Source organism: Mauremys reevesii, linkage group 10, assembly GCF_016161935.1.
Source record: "Mauremys reevesii isolate NIE-2019 linkage group 10, ASM1616193v1, whole genome shotgun sequence".
NCBI lineage: Eukaryota > Metazoa > Chordata > Testudines > Geoemydidae > Mauremys > Mauremys reevesii.
Genome location: NC_052632.1, coordinates 19240864 through 19261496, shown reverse-complemented (window position 1 = coordinate 19261496; position 20633 = coordinate 19240864). Strand labels below are relative to the sequence as shown.

The following is a 20633-nucleotide window of genomic DNA, read 5'->3' as shown; positions in this document are numbered from 1 at the left end:
CAGAAAACTAACCTATACCCTACTACCATTTTCTAGCCTCTTATTCACATGGAAAGTAACTTAAGTTAGCAGATCATTTAACCTTTTCTGCTACTTCTCAGTATTAAGACACTGTGCATAGCTCCAATTCAGGAGTTGGTTTTATTTTTAAGTAAATACAACTTATTCCTAGCAAGACTTATGTTTAAATGACATGCAGATTGAAGGAAATGCAAACAAAATGGATTGTGCAGCCAAATCTTTCTTGGTGAATCATTTTTACCTGCTGTATAAACTCCAGCTGATGTCATGGTTTTTCTGAATGGTGAGATGGAGGCTTTTTTCTCAGATTCTAGTTCTTGCACAGTTTTTTGTTTAGCAGGGACAGGAGGTGGCATTGTTCTTGGTAAAGGTGCTGGAAATAAATTCTTACCTTCCTGTGACAGAACAAGACAATGACTATGATGGATTCCTGTGGCATCTTGCCCTCCATTATATTAGCATCTGATCCTATGACATGTACTCATAGGAGTTGGCTCAGGGAAGGCACAGGGATTACTCAGATGAGTAAAGATACAGGGATTTGGCCTTTATTTTTTATTACACTGATGAAAGAGCACAGATAACTTTATTGTAAAGATCCCGGTTTTAATAAATTAGAAATTTTTTAATCTATATTTTAATTAAATAACCGTAGGGCTGCAAATTAGCATCGATTGCTGCATTCAGTTGGTGGTGAAAAGCACCTTTGGCCTCTCCAGCCCCGTGAGGTGCAGCACAGCATCTGGCCTGGTATCTTTTAGGTCTATTACATTTCTCTCTAACAACTCCTCTGACAAACATTAGTTTCAGCCTGCCAATATTTAATTATTGTGCATGACTATGCTATGGTCTAATGATACCTAAAGGCAGATATGGATCCTTGTGAATTCACCTTATCAACAGAAATACTCCTTACTCTACATTCCATCCAAAATAAACATCCCTGCAAAAAAAATATCAGTCTATCCAAAGAAATTTCTCTTGTTTGGAAAAATCTCAGTCAACACACAAGTGATCTTTATTGTCATTTAATTGCCGGTTCAGTTTTCCTCCCCCTTCTCCCACAGTGACAGGGGCAGCAGAGATGACTCTGGAGGATGGTGAGGGGCAGTTGTATGGGGTTGCAGTCTATCCCATTTTCCTTCCCATACACTGAGGGTTGAACACTACTGCTTCAGAAGAATATTATTAAGCAACAGTGCCCTTGTTCCTCCCACACTGATGTGACTGCATCGCAGAAACATCCTCTAGTCAATAAAGCCTTCCAATGTTAACACTAACCAACATTATTTCAAGAACCATGCATAGCTCACACTCCCACCCACCCATCTCACTCCTTGGCTGAATACATCCTCTCATGTTCCCAGCACATATTGATCCCAGAGCAAGAAACCTCATCTGACACTTGAATTCATATCTCCCAAATCGCTGAGCTAATGGATCAATCCTCAGTCTTGAATTCTTCTTTTTTGAATCCCAAATCGATGGCACAGCTTTCATTTGAGACTTTTATTAATCAATATTTTGCCCCTAAATATCTTAGTGCTTGCAACATTTAAAATATAAACTGCCTGCATTGCACCATTATGAATATTATAAGATCTAGCCATTGAGATGATTTCCTGGATTGGCTAACAGGAACATTTATGTCCTTCCGAATATATTTTTAGACCCATTTATCAGCAATTTAAAAATTAGCTTAAAACTCACCTTCATTACCATGGTTCCTCTAATGACATGATCAATAGTCCCATAATCAAAATTATCTTTTGGCTCAAAATGAAAATATTCTTTGTCAGGAGAAATAGCTTTTAATAATTTCAAGATGTTGTTGGAATACAGGCTACTGGCCTGAGTTGCCATTCTACTTGGCAAATCTGTATAACCAATGTGAACCACGCCCTGAGGAGAAAGAAAAATAAATGTATGTCAAACCTTTTCATGTATTATCTTGAAAACTTTTCACGTGTTCTCCACAGCCTTGATGCATATTTTACAAATACTTGTAAATCAAATTCACATATTACTGCAGACACTTCTTTCCAATGCTTTGTTTTACAAGTTTAAAACTAATAGCTTACTCTGATGTCTGAACAAAAAAAAAAAAAAATCAGCAATTTTGTCAGCAAGCCAGAAACCGAACAAGCTGGGAGGCCAGTTGGGGAACCATATGGTGCTTATTTTGAGAATAAGAAGTCAAGCGCTTTTTAAAGTTTGAAAACACCTTTTGTTTGTCTGATAAAGATCACTTTGTACAATATGTTTCCCAGGTTAACTGCACTCCAATTAGTTCCAAAAGGAAGATATGGTTTTAGATACCTTCATTTTCTATTCTTTGCAAACACACAGAAGAAGATAAAGTTTCCTTACCAACATCTCACAGTATTAAAGCTTAAGTATGTGGAATATTGAAAATAAAATAATTCTAAGCCTATACTCTCAAAACAACTGCACATGCTCTACCTTGGATGCTGTGCCCTAAATTCTTGGGTTTTTTTCCTTTTATTTTATCCTCATTATAACGCATTCCATTATTAGCCATCTGGATTGTGCAGCTGCCAACTTATCCCATATGTAGCCACAGGTGCTGGCTCCAACACATGTTCAGGAGTAAGGCAAAGGATATAATATTCAAGAATGACAACCACAGACAATATCAGTGCAAGTTAATACTGACACACCATAGATGGGACTGCTCTTTGCAGCTGACTTTCCCGAACACAGCCCCAGCCTACTAGCCCCTCTCTAGAATATTGTGGAGGCTCTAATGATGCTATTAAGGCTCTATGCCCCATTCCGATTGTTCATTTAGTATATCCCATCCAACAGCTTGCACAGCCATTGACTCCTACAGGGGGCTTTGTGCGCCTCCTCTGCAGTGAAGCCACAGTGACCCCTAGTGGCTTCAAACATCAGTTCCTTTCAAAGACAAAGGTACAAAATTCCGAAGTTTGGGAAAAATTAGAAAGGATTACAGAGAGACCTCATCTCTGATGGGAGGTGGGCAGGGGATAGTGGTCTCTCTGTTCAGAGAACAATTACACATCAGGAATGTTATCTTCTTCAAGAATATTTGTTGTTATAGTTCAGGACTCTAAAGCTCCTGCTGGAGTTAATGGTTTTGGAACTAGTTAGGGTGGACATTTAAATGAACAGCTGTAACACTGCATGTAACATCCATAGTGTCCATACAGTCCCCACTATCTGAAACCCTACAGCAAACAGTTATGGGATATCCTGTTCCCAGGGAAAGCTTCCTCTTAATCAACAGAAAGATATTGGCTAAAGCCCTAAGCTCTGCATGTTTGCCTGCTGGATCTTCATTCCCTACTTCAGGTTCTCATTACCATGAGCAGAAAGCTGCCCCTCCTTTACATTTTTATCTTTTGGAACAGTTGTCCTTATATCTTTGTAAAGAGGCAGGCAGGCCTCACACTCCTGATGATACCTGAGGAAACAAAGCAAGCCCAACTACAGCCTGAGCACTAGGGCTGTGCCTGGCAGGACATGTAGTCCAGCCAGGATGCTAGACCACAGGGGAGAATGGGGTCTTGGGGTACCCAAACTACAACTCCCATGAGGTCCACAGCCCTTCAGGCAGACACAGATTAATGTTGAGCTGATCCAAAACAAAACATTTCAATTCAGTTCAACAAAGTGAAATACTTTCATTTAGAATAACCTGACCCAAAAATGAAATATTTAGTTTCAATTTTCCTGATGGGAAATCAAAACATTTCAGCAAGATCTAAATTTTCACAGGGGAAATATTGATTTTGCAGATACCACATTTTCCATCAAAAATTATTTTGATGGAAAATTCCCAACCAGTCCTATTAAGCACAGGACTGGGAGATAAACCGAACTGAGTAACGCAAACCAGGCCCAACCAGCAGCTGGTTTAAAGTAGGTCTTATTATAAGCCTTAGATAAACTCAAAGGGGAAGTCAGCTAGGCCAGCTTGGAGAGCCCAGCAGCACAGGTAGGCAATGTTGCCAACTCTCAGAATTTTATCACGAGTCTCATGATATTTAGCATATTTCGCTGAGCCCCAGCTACTGGAAACACGTTGCAACCAGAGTCTCAGCTTTCACGGAAAAAAGTAAGTTTCTAGCCCTCATGGCTGCAGAGAAACACTTGAAAACATGAACCCTAAATGTTCCAACACCAGGATGGGTTTTTTGCCCATCAAAAACCCTCAATATTTAATATTTTTACACATCATTATTTCTGGAGCCTGACTCCATGATTTTTGTAGTCTTGGGGCTGGCCATACTGGGAAGGGGAAGATAGTTATGGAAAAGTGCCTTAATCGGGTCCTTTGTAACAATTCAGATTAAATATATGTTTTAGCAACAGACAAATAATTACACCTTTATATCATTTTACAGTTCTACATTGTACAGATGAAATCAAACTTCATCTAAGAATGGCAATTTTCTGTATTAAAATTGACGGTTCAATATTGTAAAATAGTGAAATTGACCATTGTTAGTTTTATAAGTGATTAAATAAAATGAACCTCTAAGTCAAATTTCCTTTGCTTTTACTATACTTGGACTTTGGACAGCTCCACCGTTTTGTTAGTAAAGCTCTGGGGATGAATTGAAGGGCATTTATGAATACGGTTATTAAAAACACTGTAGCCATGCTTATAAAAATCACAAAGCATAAAATCTTCAAAGATGGAATGGTGTCTGGACAGTATTCCAATTTGTGGTTTCATTACTTGTGAAGTGAAAGACTCTGCTTTATTATCCTGCCACACAATAGTAAATATTCATGACAGACATGCAATGGCTTCAAGGAAACATGGCCAGTTCTTTGTTACTAGAACGTTTATTACTTTTTAGTTTCTTCAGACAATTGCAATATTGTTTCAATTTTATATACACTTCAACCATTTCTAATAAGCGTTGGCTTTTATTCTACAGACCTTGTGAATATAAAGCTCTCCAGGATGAGTCGTTTCCACATTGCCACCAGCCTCAGATGCAAGATCCACAATTACCGATCCATCCTTCATTGACTCTACCATATTCTTAGTGATTAGGATTGGGGCTTTTTTCCCTATTGCAAATTAAAAAATAGAAGTAAAAATTTACTAATTATCATCATTGTATATGGCAAGATTCTACCACATAAAGTGAAGATGTGCAAGGAAAACATCTAGTATATTGTGGGTGCTACTGGAAATAAATAATAAAATACGAATCATACTAAAACTAGACAATTCCAAAGAAGCCATTCTAATCCATGAAATAAATATTAACTGGAGCCCAAACCTGAAGCCCTTATTCATCCATAATTGCTATTGATTGTCTAACTGTATTCATATCACTAATCTGGAAATGTTCATAGGAACATATATTTAAGTCTGCAATAATCAGAAAGCTGCACCTTACCTGGTATAAGGGCAGTACTAATAAGAATATCCACCTCTTTACACTGTTTGGCAAATAATGCCATTTCTGCTTCAATAAATTCTTTGGACATTTCTTTTGCATATCCTCCAACACCTTCTCCGGTTTCAGCAATATTCACTTCGAGAGGTTCTGCTCCAAGGGATTTAAACTGCTCCAGTGCTGGCAGCCTGCATGCAAAGTACCGAGATGACAGATATTGGATTAGATATTGGATTATTGCTGTTTGCTATTTTATCAAGGCAGACATTGCATGATTACATTACCAGTTGCAAGATGACAGCAGTTCGCAAACTCTGTTACATTAATTTACAGCAAAGAAACACAACATAGGCTCTAATTTTGCATGAGCAAAGCTCTGCACCAAAGCAGAACCACATTGAATTCAGGGTTTCTGGTTCTCCTCTCAGGATCCTGGACATAATTACTAAGCAGTATCTTAGCTTCTTCTAAACTTTCTAATTGAACCAAGACTTTAAGAACTTAATAAACTACCAGTGAATTGGAAAAAAATCAGTTCTATATCATATGCAGCTGTACTATTAGGCTTTTTCCATATCTAAATGATAATATTTTGCATTATCTTGCAAGTGGGATTTAGATCCAAACTAGACCTTGGACTTGAATGAAGCCAACTTGAATGTGTGTAAGCCTGGGGCACATGTGCAAGCAGGGATTTGTGTACCAGTATACCCATACCACATGTGTTCATTGGCTGTTCCGCGTGCTCACTTCACTGTCTTACACCGGAGATGAATTTGAGACATTAGTTTCAAAGGGAATTTCACTGCTGTAACCGAGAGCAGGATTTTGCCCAGGATGTTTTATACAAACCTAAGTACAGTATTTTAGAATCTAAACTGATATTTTCTTACCCTACCTGGTGTCAAATCCCCTGACAATGGCTCCCATTGCTCTGGCAGCTCCTGCAGCAGCAAGCCCAGCCACGCCACCACCAATTATCAACATCTAGAGAGATCAATACATGGAGAATGAGCAAAGTGTATTCTGTGTCCTACCCCCACTCCATGCCCGGTGTATTATATCCCTTATCTTCAAAAGCACTTGAAGTTACAAGAGCATCTGATGCTACTAGATGTAAGTACTTCAAGGAAGTTTCAGATCTTATCACAACTATGTAAGTACTTAAATAACCACCTGCACAAGGTGTGATATATACAAAATAAGATCAGGGAGAAAATGGTTAGCTATTTAAACCCTGAAGTGAAACAAAACATGAATAGGGTTAATCTTCCTACACCAGCAGGACTCAAATGTTCACTTTGGAGCATTGGAGGTGGAGGAAATAGGCCTGATTTAATCAGTTATTTAAATGCTTTGCTCTGTTATAGTCTGGCTTTTCTCCAGATGGATATTATAGACCAGGGGCAGGCAAACGGCTGTGCCTCCCGCCTCATATCTGACCCACCTGTGACTCCTGCCCCATCCAACTCCCCATGTTACTCAGACCCCCCACCCTTGACTGCTCCCCACTGCCCCATCCAACCCCTCCTCTCATTCTTGACTGTCCCCAGACCCCTGCCCCCATTCAACCCTCCTGTTCCTCACCGTCTGACTGCCCCAATCCTTATCCACACCCCCGCCCCCAGACCACCACCCCGAACCCTCCTGCTCTCTTACCATGCTGCCTGGAGCACCAGTGGCTGGCGGCACTACAGCCACTCCGCCCAGAGCACCAGGACAGGCAGCTGCGCTGTCCGGCTGGAGCCAGTCACACCACCACGCAGCACAGAGCACCGGCTCAGGCCAGGCTCTGCAGCTGCACTGCCCGGCAGGAGCTCGCAGCCCCGCTTCCCAGAGCTTTACACTGGCGGCGCAGTGAGCTGAGGCTGCGGGGGAGAGGGGACAGCAGGGGAGGAGCTGGGGGCTAACCTCCCAGGCTAGGAGCTCAGGGGCCAGGCAGGAGGGTTTGCCCACCTCTTTTATAGACAAAATTCTGCCCTCAGAATGTAATGTAAACTTCAGCTCCTATTGAAATGGGTATCAGTCCCTTGGTGAATAACATATTCTGCTGGGGGATTATTTTCCTTAAACAAACACACACAAACCTCTCATGAATATCTATCTCTAGGCGTGATGTGATTAAATGCATTTGTGGCACTTAAATGATTTCATATGATCAAACATTTGCCAAAATGCTTCGAAAAGCCAAGTTAGAACAGAACTGGGGCCAAGGTCTCCTCTAAGGCCATATCTACTTTACGCACCTTACAGCAGCATAGTTGTGCCACTACAGCAGTGCCGCTGTAAGGTACGCAGTGTAGTCACGCTTTGCCAGCAGAAGAGAGCTCTCCAGCCGACAAAATAAAACCACCCCCAATGAGGAGCGGTAGCTTTGTCGGCGGGAGATCTTCCCCCAACAACAAAGTGCTGTCCAGTGTTTTTTTCACACCCATGACCGACAAAAGTTTTACCAACCCAAGTGCAGTGTAGACAACTCCCTTTCACCTCAGAGGCATTGCACTTGTGTAGAGGAGAGCAGAATTTGGCCTGCTATCAGCCATATTAGGCATAGACCTGTGCTTGGGGCAGTGTGGAGCTGCACCTCTCCAGAAGGAGCTCGAGGAGCTCCTACCCACACAGAAAAAGTGGACCCAGTGCACCACCCCCACATGAGATTGCTGTGAACAATCGGCACTGCAGCCACCCAGCTCTGGAAGTGCCCCTGTTTCCACCCACCCCCCTTTGGGAAAGCTAGTGCCCTAGGATGTTCTAGTGGAGAGCAGTCTCTGCAATCTGGAGAGCTCAGGTACTGCAATTATACCTCGTCTCTGGGGCAGCGGGGGAGGGGGCACATGGGGGAGGGGAAAGGCTCCTTATGCCCCATCCACCCGTGTAAGGAACAGGTACAATCCGGCCTTAGTACAAATAAAGTTGCAACAAAGGGAACTGTAACGGCTATACCCTCGATTCCCTAGAAAGGTCATATGGTGGAGCTGCACTCCCTGACTACACTGTCAGTCGGGACGCTCCGTACAGAATTTTACTCCACACATCTCATCTGTACTATCCATACCTTTGCAGGAGGCACCTTTCCAGCTGCTGTTATCTGACCAGTAAAAAATCGACCAAAATGATTAGCTGCCAGGATTACAGCCTTGTACCTAGAAAATGCAGATAAAAAAACATTGCAGCAATGCAGTAAAGCCTCTGCAGACAAAGCATAAGGATAACGATGCCGAAGGTACCATTAGGTACTGTACCTTCCTGGGTACCACACACAGCTGGGCCAAAACCCTTCAGACAAATATGCAGACCAAATCAATGACATAATTAATAGAAACCCCACAAAACAAACAACAGTTATTGAACATCTTAAACCAATACATCTGCTAAATGAAAAAATACATTCAGATGTCAACAATTTATACCAGTGGTTTGTAACACCCTTTTAAAGTGAATGTCTGATGGAGGACTATTGCTGGGAAAGGAATGCGTACCAAGGGCGTGGACTCATGGCATAAATAAAATGCTTATTATGGTTACAGTATTTTTACTTTTTTTGAAAAAACAGAACAAAACAAAAACCACCTCTGGGTGAAGCAGTAGTGTCTATGCTTTAATGGGCCTGGGGCATCCATGCATATGGCCTTGCAGGCAGAATGCAGGCCAAGCTATTGTTACTTCTAGAATGCAGAGCACAGGGGTTTCCTCATTAAACGAATTAATCAGCGATCATTTAAACACTGCATGAAATGGAAAATGAGCTAAACAGCACACTTCCCTTTGCAAATGAAGTGCGTGTGCTGCACCCATAGTTATGGGTTTCCTTAACATTCTTTCATAACTTGTCCTTCCTAATTAACTGCTGTTCAGAAAGCCACTCAACTTATTGTTCTTTGTTCAGAGAACAGGAGGTGGCCCAGCAAACATTCATTAAAATACTGTCTGTGGCTTCAAATTTTTGTTGCCTAGCAGTACTAACCAGCATGAAAGTGCCTAGTGTATCCTTGCTACATCTACTATTACTTTCAGCAAAGATGGCCCCAAAGCAACTCCTCAGATTTGGATACCCATTATTAGCTTCAGGAAAGTTGTGATTAGGATCAGGATTCAAACGTGGAGACTCATCCTACCACTAGCAGGGCTTGCACGATGCTGAATGCTTCCTAAGAGGTGCCAACTCCCTCAGCTCTCACAGAAGGAGCTCAGTACTTCTCAGAAAACCCTCAGCATCTTACAGGGTCGGGCCTGTAGGGGTGTGACCTCAATCCTAGGAGCCAGATATGCCCAGACTTAAGGAAGTTTGGATCCAGTTTCAGATACAAAAACTTTGTGGCTCAGACCCATCTTTAATCTTTAGATGACTAAACTGGGAGTAAACTCAGAATAAAACCAACAAATAGCTGACTATGATGGAATTTTGGCTTTAATTTTGAAACTGTTTCTCTTAATAGCTATTGGGGGACAAAAGGAAAAGCAGTTGGCAGTTTTAGAAGTGTTGCAGCTTTCCAGTAACTCAAAAACGGCATTTTGTAAACTAAAGATTTTCAGTCCACTATGGACTAGTTAGTGCTCTTTGGTAGTGAATGTGAAAAAGGCCAAACTACACAAAGGTTCATGGGGTTTCACTGAAGCTCTTGGAGTGGCTGATCATGTGACAGATTCAACAGCACCAACAAAACCTAAAGCAAACCTCCATGATTAGGCACAAATAAGTTATATTCAAAAACTATGCATGGAGCTGGAGAAACACCCAATTAGCCTAAAAGATTACTGAATACATGTGACCATCTCAAAGTCAGCAATCCAAATGTGCATTAAGTGCACACTGTGTAACCCTCTTGGCTCCACTGGTGTGTAAGATGGCACAGAAGATGGCCCATTGTAGGTACCATGTGATACTGCAAAGGAGTTATTCTGGGGGAGAGCATCCCTAGAGCTGAGTAATAGAGTGGATGAAATCTTGGCCCCATTGGCTTGAATGGAGTCAGGCTTTCATCCATTAAATAGACATGAAAGATCGGGGAGACTGACACATGCTAATGCCCAAGGTAAGCAAGGGCAGGAAAATTGATCATATGAGGATGCCCACTGGATTCTAACGGATGGTCCCTGCTATATGCTGCATGCATGTATGATGCCCATGAGTCAAATTCTGCTTTGACTTACACCCATTGAGAGCTGTGTTCGACCCCAATAAACTGTTCAATGTTTAAAATCAAGTTGTCCTAAAAGAACCATCATGTACAATCCAGGCTTTTGTAGAAATTTCCTAAAGACTAACTTTTTATGTGCATACTTTCTGTATTAGAGCAAAAATTGATCCTCCGGTGTGGAATGCTCTCTGTTCCCTTTTTGTGGTTGTGTGCTTCTTGTGAATCTAAATATATTTTGGGCTTAGGGTAAATAGAGGGGTGGATGAACGTTAAATACAAATATTTTAAGAGCAGACTGTATAAAAATGAAGACATGTTTTGAGCCCTGTGTTAGTCTATTGGAGGGAAATCAGAGGATTTGACACTAGGTTAATTAAACAGTTTTACAGGCTAAAAGACAGAGATAGAGTGTGTGTAACAGGAAAATACTATTCATCTCTGTATCCTGATTGCTTAAATTTACCAGAGCTGTCAGCAAGACCTTTTAAAAAATATCCTCATGATGTTGTTTATGGCTCTGCAAAGACAAACAATATTGACTGTGCTGACATTATCATTGCTTGTAATTTTTTCCTCTTTAGCAGCATTGGAGCTGAATACATGAGACGTGATTCATATAACCGCACTTCCCTCTGACGGCATAAGGAGAAAAATAGTGCACGTGGGATGAACCAGTGTTTGAAATGAATAATTACAAAGTATTTCCTGTTACAATAAATGATGGAAAGTCCAGGGAGTCAGTAAAAGTGTCCAACTCATACCGTGCGGGACATGACAAAAAACTCATGTGGCTGCATGACTCAGGTATGAATTGTGTTTGATTAACTTGACAGCTTGTCCTGTTTTCATTCAAACTGACACTTTTATCAGTTTGTCTCAGTGTTCACAAACATAAAATCAGTTCTGGTGCAAGGCAGGATGATTCAGGAGGGCCAAGAACTCATTCCTATGCCATTTTAAAGGGATTAGTATGCATTTCCCCACATAGGGGTTGGCAAATCACGTTCCATTGAAGCCACTGTTCCTGGCAAATGCATCAGCTAAGCATCCTCTACTAGTTTTCTGGAGTGTATATTTTCCTATTCCATTACTAGTGCACAGAGGGTTGGACTGGGGGTAAACCAACCTTTTTTGTAACCAGCACCATAGGTGGGGTGCACTTGGAAAGTGGTCAGATCTGGAGTCTGATAACAGGATATGGGCTCTCTCTCTTTTTAATCATTGCTTTTAATCTGACCCAGACTAGCAAAAATTATCAGCACCTGATGGCTAGTCTGTGGTCTACATGAAGGAACCTGGATGATTATCTCCATCCATTTACAAATAAACAAGTGTCACAGAGAACAACAATCACTGCTGGGCATGACTGCTGGCCCTGACAGGAAAAGAGTAAAGGGTTGGAATGGCTCAAAAATGTCACTCTCTTCTTGTCCCTAGAAGAATAATGATGTCAGTTTGGCACATCATTAGCTCTAAATGTTTTTTTTTTTAATTCTTTAGGATTTAAAAAGAAGAATTCTACCCTGTGTTAGGTACAGGTTTGGCACAATTTCCCACTGAAGTTTAGCTCATTGTTTACTCATCGACAAGGTATTTGAACAGCTGAGTCCTGGGAAGCGCTCTGAAGGAATATTCACCCACGGGAAGAGAAAGAAAGAGTGATTTTGTTTTGTCTCTTTTTGGTATGGGATGACCCATTCAGACATGTTGATAGCTAAGTGTGAATTTAAGAGGGCCCAAATGTCTGACATAGCGATGACGACTCTTTAGCGTTTTCTCTATATTCCCGACAGAAGAGCATTTTCAAAGATCCTGGAGACACAAAGAGGGAAGAACAAATGCATAATATTTCCCTACTCAACATTGCGGAAGACACTAAACTTAAAGGACTATATTCACTCAATACTTTTACAGGGGAATGCAATAATGTCATGGCTAATAGGCAGTGAGAAAGCTTTATCAAATATATTCTGAATTAAATTTCAGCGGTGAGGAAGCCAGCAAATGGTGAGGAAAATTCCTCATCCAATGAAGCACTTAAATGTGTTTGGTATCTTTACCAAATTGATTCTGTTGCAGATTAATTGGTTCAGATTTTAAACCATTTCAATATGTAGCATATGTATGTAAATAATTGGTCCAATGTTTAAGCTAGTTTGTTGTGCTTTTTTTTTAACGAGTTCCTTACCTAAATCTAAATTACTTTGAAATCAGTTCCAAAACTGAATTGATTCCAAATGTGTATATTGCTGAATGGCAATTGGTCTTGATGGTTTGGCTAGTAGCACAGTTTGATGCCATGTAGAAGTGGGGTTTAAGACCAGCCAGGAGATGCTTGTGACTCAGGTTGTCAGAGGTTAAAAGCCTCTGTAAAGGTGATATTTTCATATGGAATGCCCAGCTCATGCAGCCCCTAGTGTCAGTCCTCAGAGTAGCACAGCAACTTCAAAGATAATTTGAAGTGGCAGATAGAAAACTAAGGAAAGTGAAGTTTGCATATTCCTATCAATACATTTTCCATGCAAAGGATCTTGTGTTTCAGCTTTATTTGTGTGAAAGAGAGTAATGGAAAAACAATAAAAACTGGTATGTTACAGCTATGCCAAATATAAGAGTACATTTATCACAGAGTCAATGGTATTTAGAACCACATGTGTTACAGTGGATTGACTGAAATAAGTTTTCTTACCCACCTGCAATAAGCATAGTTCTAAGACAATTTATGTATTGTCAGTCTGAGATCGAAAGCAGCACAGTTTTAAGGCACTGGCATTTACATAACAAGGGAAACACACCATTCCAAAAGCTGGCGGTGTCCAACCTACAGTCCTCATGGCCCTAAATCAGTAGTGTCCAACCTTCTTGGCTCAAGTGCCAGAATGTAAAGGGTCCGTAATCAATACTTTGGGGCAGATCCTATACCCTTTGCACCTTGCTCCCTACAGTCCTGGTGAAGAGGGCAGGCAAAGGATGGGAAGGGAGTACCTGGAGCACATTGTGCTTCAGTTCCTCCTAGCTAGTGCATGGTCCCTTGAGGACCATATTCAGCTGTCACCAGTTACAGCAGACTGGGGGTTTGCTGCTCCAACCTCCGACAGGTCTGGGACAGAGAATCAGAGAACTGTAACTGGTTGCCAGCTTCTCCTCCTTTTCTCCGCTTCTGGACTGCCCTGGGTGTCTGTGAAGGATAGCAGAGCCACAAGAGAGCTAGCCAAGCCCCTATCCTATTCTTCTGGAGCCCCCATAGCCCAGCAGAGAAGCAGGCAATGGAGTAGCCAGAACTACTCTATCTTCCCTCCGCATGCAATAGAGAACATGGTTATGTAAAATCACATGTGTAGAATGGTGCTCACAGGAATAAATAGACACAAGGCTACACTGGATGCCTTCAATTACAAAAATGACATTCATGCAATAAAATTCGTATTCCATATCCTCACCCTGCAATGTTGGCCATCGAGCTTAAAGCATCATATCCTTGAGCAATAGTGACTCGAGGAACTTGGTCCATTGCCAAGACCGTGGCTTTGCGCTGAGCAAGTTTGCCTAGGAGATCTGGGTTCTGAGCAGGGTAGATAAAGCTGACAAGTGTTGCTTTCTCCTTGAGCAAAGAAGCCTCGTGCACTCCCAGCACTTCATTAAAACCTGGGGCTCTGACCTTAGACAGACACAAAACATACCACACATTTTACTTTTTTAATTAAAAGAAGTTCAGTCTGATGATTTAAATTAAGCTTTTGGAAACTGAATATAGTATTAATAAAACACATGGAATCTTTTGTCTTAGCCCCCATGTCCCTAATGCAGATCCCTGTGTCCTTGAGGAGTCCTATTTTCTAGAGCAGTGTTTCTGAACAACCAGTCCATGGACAGATGCCAGTCCCTGAGATCTCCCTGACACAGTTTAGGAAGGCAGCAAGGCGGTCCCTGGTATCAAAAAGGCTGAGTAACACTGGTCTAGAGGTAGCAGATTCTGATGAAGAACCAGGGTTTTAGATCAATGGTAGTAGACAAAAATGGGTTAAATGCATTTATGTCAAATACCCTTCATCCCATTGAGCAAGTAAGTGATTTACATTATCTGGGATGGAACAGAACGCCAACAATCATACCACATCTGGTGTGAACTTGGGTATATATCGAGCAATATCAGAAACTTAACTCTCCCATCAAAAAACGGAAATACAATACATGCCTAATAGGTGTAAAGCAGTTATTGCTGCAAAAGCTGTTGATACAAATATCGTACCAACTATATTACTGGACACATATAAGGTTGTGTTTATCAGATGATTTAATGCCATAGATAAATTGTTCTATTGATTTGATTTCATGCTGAAATTCTGATTTTCTTAAAATCAAGTCTCTCACTCTTCTGACTTTTGCATACTGTCACTGGAATAAATATATATGATTCATGTCAGATGCTAAACTTGCCTTTAAAACAATATCTGAGCCAAATACAGTTTTCAAGTCATTGATTTCTGCTCCAGCCGCTTGGTATTGCTCATCAGAAAACTTTGCTTCTTCACCAGCTCCATGTTCCACTTGCACACTGAAGCCTTGTTTAACTAAGGCCTGGACACCAGCAGGAGAGAGTGCCACTCGCTTCTCATTTTTGTATGTTTCTTTGGGGATACCCACAACTAGATCCTTGTAGCGAATTCCTAAGTAAAAATAAAGGAAAATTGTTATTTTTCCCAGTTCATATTTGTTGGATTGTTGTTTGTGGAATAAAGGGGAGAGTTTCAAAGGCACAAAGGGTATTTCAGCATCCAACTCCCAATGGCAGTCAATAGGACTGGAGTGCCTAACTCCGTTAGGCACCTTAGAAATCCCAGCTTAAGGACCCAATCCTGTAAACCTTTACTCTCGTGAGTAGTCTTTATTCACACAAATAGTCCACGTGAGAGAACTCAGTGGGAGTACTTGCATGAAGAAGGGTGCAGGACTGGGTCTGTGTTTTTTTGTAACTGACACAGAATGCTACCAGACATCTGCTGTTAACTTTTTTATAGTGCATCTTTCCACAGCCAGCCCACAGAGTCACACAAACACATTCATGGATGCCAAAAGGATAGCAAATTAAAGTTTAGTTTATAAAAGCCTTGGCTGGGATACTGCTTACACAAGTTTTCATGCTGTTTACTCTGAAAAAAGGTGTGGGATTGACCACAACCAATGAAGTGACAACCTCAACTCCACTCACACATGAGGTGAAAAAACCAAAAACAAGACAGCGGCATTAGGAGAGGAAGCTTTGTCTTTCCTGGCTTCGTATATGAGAGAACTGTGCTTGTTGACGAAGAGGCAAGGACATATTGTGAAACAGTCCAAGGGCTATGGCTGCAGATTTTGAAGAGTCTGATCCAGCCAGCATTCACAGTAGTAGGTACAGTGCTCAATAAATAAATGTTTTCAGAATCAGGCCATAAACTGTCATCTATATAGTGCCCAATCCTGTTGCCACTGAGTCAATGGGAGTTTTCCCATTGACTTCAATGGAGCTAGATTGGGTCTTTTAAGGTTAAAATCACCCCATGTGGCAGTGGGGTGGGAGAGCAACACAAGGAATATGTACCACTTAAATCCCACTTAAAGCCTCAAGACAGGATTTCAGTGGTGCAGGGAGCTGGTGCTGGTCCTATGCACAGGGGCAGCCCTCTGCCCTAAGGCGCCCCCCTGTGGCAGCTCCTTCCCCCCACCCTGAAGCGCACCCCCCCGCCCCCCGTGGCAGCTCCCCCCAGCCCAGGGAGCCGTGTGGCAGCTTCCTGCCCCAGCTCACCTCTGCTCCGCCTCCTCCTCGAGCACACCGTCGCCGCTCCAATTTTCCCGTCTTCCAGGCTTGTGGCGCCAATCAGCTGTTTGGCGCCGCAAGCCTGGGAGGGAGAGAAGCAGAGCGGGGCGGCGTGCTCAGGGGAGGAGGCGGAGCAGAGGTGAGCTGGGGCGGGGAGCGGTTCCCCTGCGTGCTGCGCCCCCATTACTTGCTGCAGGAAGCCCCCCCTGAGCCCCCCTGCCCCAGGTCCCTCCGCCTAAATGCCGACGACGACCGGGGCGGCCGAAGATCCAGTCGCCGCAGTCACCACTGAAGGACCCGAAATGCCGCCCCACAAATGCTAGTGCCGCCTAGGTCGCCTGATGGGTTGCACCGGCCCTGATCCTCCCCAGTAGTTTCATATGATACCCACAGTATTAAGTTAGGACTTGTGGTGTAACCAGGTTCATTTTTCACTTGCTACTTGTCCTGCATAAAGGTTCTCTATAGGAACCTAACTTTCTAAGTACAGCTCTGCTTGTATGCAGAAAATCACCTGGCTAAGAATCTCCTTTACAGTAATTAAACAGGACGCATGCTGTGGGCATCAGTTACACACTTAATAGTTACATATTTCTTAGGTGCTTTTAAGAAAGTTGTAATCTTTTCTTTCAATTCCATGGTGAGGAGGAGTAGAATATGTCTTCACAATAGAAATGTCTTTGTATACCTGTACATCTTGGCCCAAAGCAAGTTTACAAACTCACAAGCCCATGGACGAGAATATCTCTGTGTGATTAGCTATCAGACTACATTCCCTTCTGCAGGGTAGGGATATGGGTGAAGGGAGTATTTAGCTTATTATTATGGTGTATTTGGTGTACAGAAAATTCTTCCATCAGGATGGAGAGGACAGATAACTGTAAATCACTGAAAAATCACCCTTGTCAATCCTTCATTGTTAAAACCTCCTCTAAGCTCTCTCCCACATCTGTATTTGATCTGCAATGCATATACTGTTAAGCTTGGACATTTGCTTTTTAGTAGATATTTTCTTCTATTCTTCCATTCATTCTCTGCTAAAGACATCACTATTAGGTTCTATTATTTTATTCCATACAGAACCTGTTATTTAGATCATGTCTTCTTTCTAAACACATATAAAAGTCTTTCCTTTAAACTCTTCTCTCTGCTGCTTAAAGGGGTAACAGTCCTTTGCAACTAGCATTTGGGCCATCCAAATCAAACCCTTCTCCAGAAAATTGAAATTTTCCACAGCCCCACTCAGTCTGGATGTAATTAGCAGCATTTTAAACCATATCCTTATGTCACCACATATTTTAAAGTGACCCTGTCAACTTAGTTTAGGACCAACATTTGGGTTTTGTAAAAGCGCACACATACTTTTTTTCCAGAGCTGACTGGAAATATGGAGTATTTTTCATAATTTCCTTTAAAATCCATTACAAAAACAGACTGGCTATTTAAAGATTCTTTTCTAAGGTTTGTGAACCCAAACTCAAGACCCTTGAGCTAGTGCATGGCAATCAGAAAGTGAAAATGACTTCAAACAAAAGGACACAGCGCTATTTCATTCCCTAGACGGAACTGCAACAAGCAAACAAATAGCATGGGGTGGGGGGCGGAAGGTTGTTAACATTCTTTCAGTTGCGGTAAAGGTGTAGTGGTAATAGACAGGTGGATGTTTAAAAACAATTGGGTAAAATCCTAACCCTATTGGAGTCAATGGATTGGCATGTTATTTATTACTTTTCTTGGAAAGAAACTGTTGCCATAGCTTCTTGTGCCCTGGAAAGAGTTGTCAAGAATCACACATGTGTAGCAGAATAGCTAAAGAGGTAAATATGGGGACTCCGTCAGTTTTTTCTCATGTGTAAAATGCTGAAGTGTCATTTTTGGTTTAGTTCCATTAGTATTTATTCTTTGCTATTTGTTCGTGGCAGCACCCTCACGGTGCTACCTGCTTTTCTGACATCCAAGAAAGGATAATCCCTGCCCTGAGAAGTTCAGTGTCAGAGGACAGAAAGACAAACAGAGGTTAGGGGAAGGGCAACAACAAATGCAGGGGTGGTTTATACATGGCTTCGTTCTAGCTGAACCTGGATATCCAACCATCCACCAAGTTAAATACCAGAGTGTCCACTGAAATCCTTTGGGAGTTTTGCGATTGCCTTCAGTGGGAGAAGGAGCAGATTTGAGATGTATATGTTCAAGAGGAAAAATTAAACAAAGCCTACAGTAGTTTATATACATTACCCATTCCTATACACGCAGAGTAAGCAAGGGAAAGCGCTGTCTATACAACTCAGATCTAACCTCTTAGGTGGCTGGACACAGAAGTATCAAGGCAAATATAATCGGCAGCACATTTCACCTATTTTAGAAGGCTTTCATCTCTCACTCTTATTCATAGTTTTATTACAGTAGCTCCTGGGAGGTCCCATTCAGGATCAGGACCCCAATGTCATGAGCACTGCACAAATTGAGGCCAAGATCCTGCTAATACCTACAGATATGCTTATCTGTATGAATAGTCCTGTTGACCTGTGTGGGGCTCTTTACATGAGTAAAGTTACACACTTGGCTAAGATGCTTCCTTCAATATGAGGTCTTTCATTATTTATGTTTTATTTAGTTTTCTGCATACTCAGAGCATTCTGAATACAAGATACTGTCATAACACTCACTCAGGACAACATGCTTTCCGTTTCTTTTGATCTGTGTGCATTCGTGTTTTCTCAGTTTACTTACTGAAATTACATAACTATGACCATAAGGCAACAACGGCATATTAAATATTGTTTAGTTTTCCCTTACAAGAACAGTAGTTTAGATTTATTTTATGATGTTCCAAAGAATGATTGCCCAACAAGATAATATAAACAAAGTAAAGTAAACTTGAAGAAGAGCTTAATTATAAAAAGCATTGTTTGGAAATACATACTGGTGGATTTGCAGTTGAGAAATACTTGACAATTCAGTGTATAACCCAACTGCCTGTTGTACTCGAAGAAAAGATTACTGGAATATTACAGTACCATCCAAATGATTCAGAAAGAAAACATATTGGGAGATTTAAACAGTTATGGCTGAGGTCCTTAGCTACAACCAAGAAGCATAAAGTGCAATGTATGAAAATGAGGCATAAAGATTCCTTTATGCTACCTGTGTGGACTCCCAATCCTGGGCTGACTATGCATTAGGCTGGTTCCAAGACATAAGAACTAGAAGGCTGGTCTAACTTGCACCAGATAGCACAGGGGTAGGCAACCTATGGCACATGTGCCAAAGGCAGCACACGAGCTGAGTTTCAGTGGCACTCTAACTGCCCGGGTCCTGGTCTCCGGTCTGGGGGTCTCTGCATTTTAATTTAATTTTAAATGAAGCTTCTTAAACATTTTTAAAACCTTGTTTACTTTATATACAACAATAGTTTAGTTATATATTATAGACTTAGAGAAAGAGACCTTCTGAAAACGTTAACATGTATTACTGGCACGCGAAACCTTAAATTAGAGTGAATAAATGAAGACTCAGCACACCATGTCTGAAAGGTTGCTGACCCCTGAGATAGCAGCTACCCTAAAACATCAGACAGGCATAGCGAGGGACACGTCAAACATGGCTCCTTCTGCAGCCCAACTCCCATACTGGCAGAATGGAAGAAGAATGGTTTAGGAACCATTATGCCAGCTCTACCTGCCCTGAGATGATCCTCCAGTGAACATATTTAGGGCCACTCTACACTAGTGTTGGGGCACAAAGCAGCCTCAGGAGAGTTCAGGATGCCTGGATCTCTGCCTGCCCATAAAACCAGAACAAGTTACAGATAAGTCAGACTGAGATCACGGTATAAAAAATACAATACAATGGTTAAAAACTACAGCATCATGAAGATAAATCCTTGTTATCACAGCTAGTTTTTTAAAAGCCTGGATCGGCATATCTATGGGCATTGGTCATGAAATTGGAAAACTCCATGTAGAACAGAAGTGAATAAAGGAGTTAACTGTCAAAGAAAGAAAGATGAGGAAAAGAAAGACCGAGGATGGTCTACAAGAAGGATTCTCCAAAATTTTCATTCTCTGGATAACTTGGTGGATCACTTCCTACCTCAGTTTGTTCATTGCATAATTCTCAATCAATTACAAGCAAGAGCTCTGCAGGCCACCAATGTTCCACAGATGAGTTTGAGAATTATTGCTTTAAAGCAAACCCTTCTTCTACAGCCTATTGTTTACAGCAGTCTCCCTCAGTGGAGGCCTACAAGCTACTTAAATAACACCTGAGCCC

At 41.6% G+C, this 20633-nt stretch overlaps 1 protein-coding gene across 1 annotated transcript in view; it reads right to left on the bottom strand.

The window, feature by feature from the left end:
- LOC120373969 (NAD(P) transhydrogenase, mitochondrial-like) overlaps positions 1–20633 on the bottom strand; it is a 72006-nt gene that overhangs the window by 31165 nt on the left and 20208 nt on the right. Inside the window, exons 3-10 of the mRNA XM_039493083.1 lie at positions 15002–15231; positions 14005–14222; positions 8482–8569; positions 6325–6413; positions 5427–5614; positions 4958–5091; positions 1732–1923; positions 263–416 (exon numbers count right to left, since the gene is read on the bottom strand). Of these exons, the coding sequence (XP_039349017.1) occupies positions 263–416; positions 1732–1923; positions 4958–5091; positions 5427–5614; positions 6325–6413; positions 8482–8569; positions 14005–14222; positions 15002–15231 (1293 nt within the window). The remainder of the gene's footprint in view (positions 1–262; positions 417–1731; positions 1924–4957; positions 5092–5426; positions 5615–6324; positions 6414–8481; positions 8570–14004; positions 14223–15001; positions 15232–20633) is intronic.